We start from the raw sequence: 3,376 nt of genomic DNA, 5'->3' as shown, positions 1-3,376 counted from the left end.
CCCTTTCCCGCTCTCCTGTCCCGGTCTTCTCCCCATTCCGTTCCTCCCCTCTCCCCCACTCTGCTCCTGCTGGGAGTGGAGATTGCAGTTCAGTTGCCATTTGCATTCCCAATCAATCCGGACTCCGCAATTAAGCCGGCTGGCGGAGCTGGGAGGGAGGCGGCGGCGGGAACGGGTCCTCTGGGGGTTGTCGCCTCCGCACCGCTCCCATTCCGCCCCAGATTGCTTCCTGCTCGGCCGTGCGCAGCCGCCCGGCCCGGGGGGGGGGGCAGGAACCCCTGGAGCTCGCTCTCCTCCCTCGGAACGGGCTGTGACCCGCCGGACGGAGGCGCCGGCAGGGCAGGGCAGAGCGGGCGGGGCCGGTGAGAGGCGGGCTGAGCCTGGGTGCGCGGGTCAAGCCCCAGCGGCCGAGATCGCTCCTCCCACGCCCCCTGCTAACGAGCGTCAGAGCAGCGTCGGAGCGTCATTACCGCCGTCCGCGGCGCCGGGGTCTCCTGCCGAGAGGGGTCCAGGTGAAGGAGGAGGAAGAGTTCTGGGTGGAAAAGGGCTTCCCGCTTACACCGGCCTCTTCTGCATCCTGGCTCCTGATTTCCTGCTGCGGGGGGGGGGGGGGGGAGCGGGCCCTGTAGGTGAGTCCGCGCTTCCGAGGAGACTGAGGCCCAGACAGTGACACGACTTGCTTGATGTTAAGAGCTAGTTGGTGGCAGAACGGGGCACGGAGTCAGGTTTTCCTTTCCCTTGACCAGGAGCCGGGGCTGGACCAGGAGGGAACCTGGTGCAGATGAAGGGACAGAGGAGAGAGGGCGGGCTCAGGTGTGAAAGGTTTGAGAACAGAGGCCCTTGGGGAGCAGGTGGGAAAGGAGGGAGTGAGATGGGGCGCAGGCGAGCCAGCCGTGGCGGCCACTCCCAGGGGAGTGGAGTGGGCCTGGGCCGCCTTCTCCAGAGTCTGGCCGGCAGTCCTCAGGGCCGTGGTCCACAGTCAGGGGAGAGGCGGTGGCTGAACTGTGTCCACGTTCCTGGCCTGTGAGGGGATGGCTGCCACGCCCAGAGGCCGGTCGCCAAGGCTCCTTCGCGGACCACGACGCAGGGGCCGCGGTGGCCTGTGCTGTTCCAGCCAACCTGTCGTCTAGTGAAAGTCCCGTTCACACTCTTGGTCTTCAGAAGCTCTTTGTGAGGAAAGGGGGGCCAGGTAGTAGCAACAGTGTCCTTAGGTGGCCTACGACTCACTGGCCTGACTTCCCGCAACTGCACCTGTCTTTGAGGGCAGGAGGATGAGGATAGGGGAAGGGAGTGGGGGAGCAAGGATGTGAAACACCTGTGATGTTATCGCCACCGCAGTCCCTGTTGTGGGGAGAGATGGGGCGGGAATACCAGCCCACCTGTTTGTTAACCTCATCCCCCTAGGGCTGAGCCTTCCAGTAGGAAGCCTTAGCGGGGTAGGGGGCCATGGAATCCGGGGTTTACCCCTCACTCTCTCTCACAGTGAATCTCTTGACCCCCATTTCCGGCTTGTCTGAGGGCACGGCCCTCCCCTCCTGTAGGAGAGGTCGGCACTGGGGCTCTGGCAGCTCCTCTGCGACCTGCTGGGACTTGGCGTGCTGCCCACTCTCGCCCAGCCGGGGCAGGCCCGCTGTGAGGGGGGCTGCCCCCCAGGAGTTCTGTCTAGGAATGTCCAGGGAGCACTGCCTCTTCTCAGCTCTCCCGAATTTGCGGAGGGGGCCCCACAGGGGTGATGCCGGTCCTGGGGCACCTGCCGCCTATGCGTGTCCGTGTCCCATCCCGACCCGAGCTCCATCCTTGGCCGTTCTCCCGTGCTGTCTGCTGTTTCCAGGCGAGAGCCAGTGGGTGAGGGACCGTCGGGGGTTGTCATCAGGGGAGGGCAGCAGAGGCCGTCTGGGGTGTGGGTGGACGCCTCGTCTGCCTCGGTGAGGTCTACCCCCCACTCGCAGCACCTCCGACCAGCCGCACCGTCTCGGCTGGCTCTTCCCCCGCCCGGTCCACCAGCTGTTCCCCAAGCGTCTGCTGCATCCCAGGAGTGTCGCAGTGCTGAAGGTGTCGAGGAACAACACGCCCAAATCCCTGCCCCTGGAGAGCTCTTGTTCATCCTGGTGCCCATCTAACCTCCACGCCCAGTGTCTTATCAGCTCACACGGGAGATTTGGTTGCTGGGCTGTATGGCTGGGTCTTCCCACTGCCTGCCTTGGGGGAGACTGGGCCATTCTGGGGACAGTTAGGGGCTTTTCTGCTCTATTTGGGGCTGCTACAGCGGGTAGGAGGCCCAGGCCCTCCTGAGGTCTCTGTGCTGTCGTTCCACCCCATCCCTGGAGACGGTGGGTGGGAGCATCACTGCTGAGAGGCCATCTAAACCCCCGCCTCCCGTTGCTGACGTAGTTCCACGACCTGGGGGAGAGGACACCCCCCTGCCATGGGACGGCGTCCATGTTAACTGGAGAGGTGGGCTCCAGACGGCTTCCTGAGGACGGCCAGGGGCAGCCGAGTTCCATAGATGGGTTCATCCGCCTGGCTCTCCCTGGTTCAGTTTTAGTCCCGTGTGGCCTCTCCATGCAGATAAGCACAGTGACCCGGGCGGGCGGGGGGCGGAGGATGCTGTGACCCGTGGACACTGAGACCTTCTCCATAGCTGTGACGTGTGGGCCTGGCTTCTGTCTCTGATCCAGCCTCTGTCCTCAGGGCATCCTGCTCAAGCGCAGCGGCAAGTCCCTGAACAAGGAGTGGAAGAAGAAGTATGTGACGCTGTGTGACAACGGGCTGCTCACCTACCATCCCAGCCTGCACGTGAGTCCGGGGCGCTGCGCCTGGGGGAGGCTGAGCGCGGAGCATGAGAAGCGGACGTGGAAGGGCTGAGTCCAGGTCCAGAGGGAAGCGACCTTAACTCAAAAAGACCTTTCCTCAAGAAAGGGCCTCGCTTTGGTGGTTTGGGAGTTGCACAGACTCTGAGACCCAGGCCCAGGCTGAACACTGCACAAAAGCTCTGAGTCTTGGCTGAGCCCTTTGTGTTTTTCGTTTTTTGTTTTCTGTTTTTTTAAAGGGATGACCTTGTCACTCCCTTTCACTTTTTTTTTTTTTTTAATATTTATTTATTTTTGGCCGTGTTGGATCTTTGTTGCTGCGCGTGGGCTTTCTCTAGTTGCGGCGAGCGGGGGCTACTCTTGGTTGCATTGCGCTGGCTTCTCACTGCGGTGGCTTCTCTGGTTGCAGAGCACGGGCTCTAGGTGCGCGGGCTCAGTAGTTGTGGCTTGCGGGCTCTAGAGTGCGGGCTCAGTAGTTGTGGCGCACGGGCTTAGTTGCTCTGCAGCATGTGGGATCTTCCCGGACCAGGGCTCGAACCCGTGTCCCCCTGCATTGGCAGGTGGAT

General features: G+C 62.8%; 1 protein-coding gene across 5 annotated transcripts in view; it reads left to right on the top strand.

Moving 5' to 3' along the window:
- AGAP3 (ArfGAP with GTPase domain, ankyrin repeat and PH domain 3) overlaps positions 1-3,376 on the top strand; it is a 58,033-nt gene that overhangs the window by 39,515 nt on the left and 15,142 nt on the right. For all 5 annotated transcript variants that reach the window (XM_007469824.1, XM_007469821.1, XM_007469822.1 and 2 more), the window contains one exon: positions 2,692-2,796. In XM_007469824.1, coding sequence (XP_007469886.1) covers positions 2,692-2,796 — 105 coding nt within the window. The remainder of the gene's footprint in view (positions 1-2,691; positions 2,797-3,376) is intronic.

Source organism: Lipotes vexillifer, unplaced genomic scaffold (genome assembly GCF_000442215.2).
Source record: "Lipotes vexillifer unplaced genomic scaffold, Lipotes_vexillifer_v1.1 scaffold472, whole genome shotgun sequence".
Classification (NCBI taxonomy): domain Eukaryota; kingdom Metazoa; phylum Chordata; class Mammalia; order Artiodactyla; family Lipotidae; genus Lipotes; species Lipotes vexillifer.
Note: the sequence above shows the minus strand (reverse complement) of the source record. Positions and strands in the feature narration are given on the sequence as shown.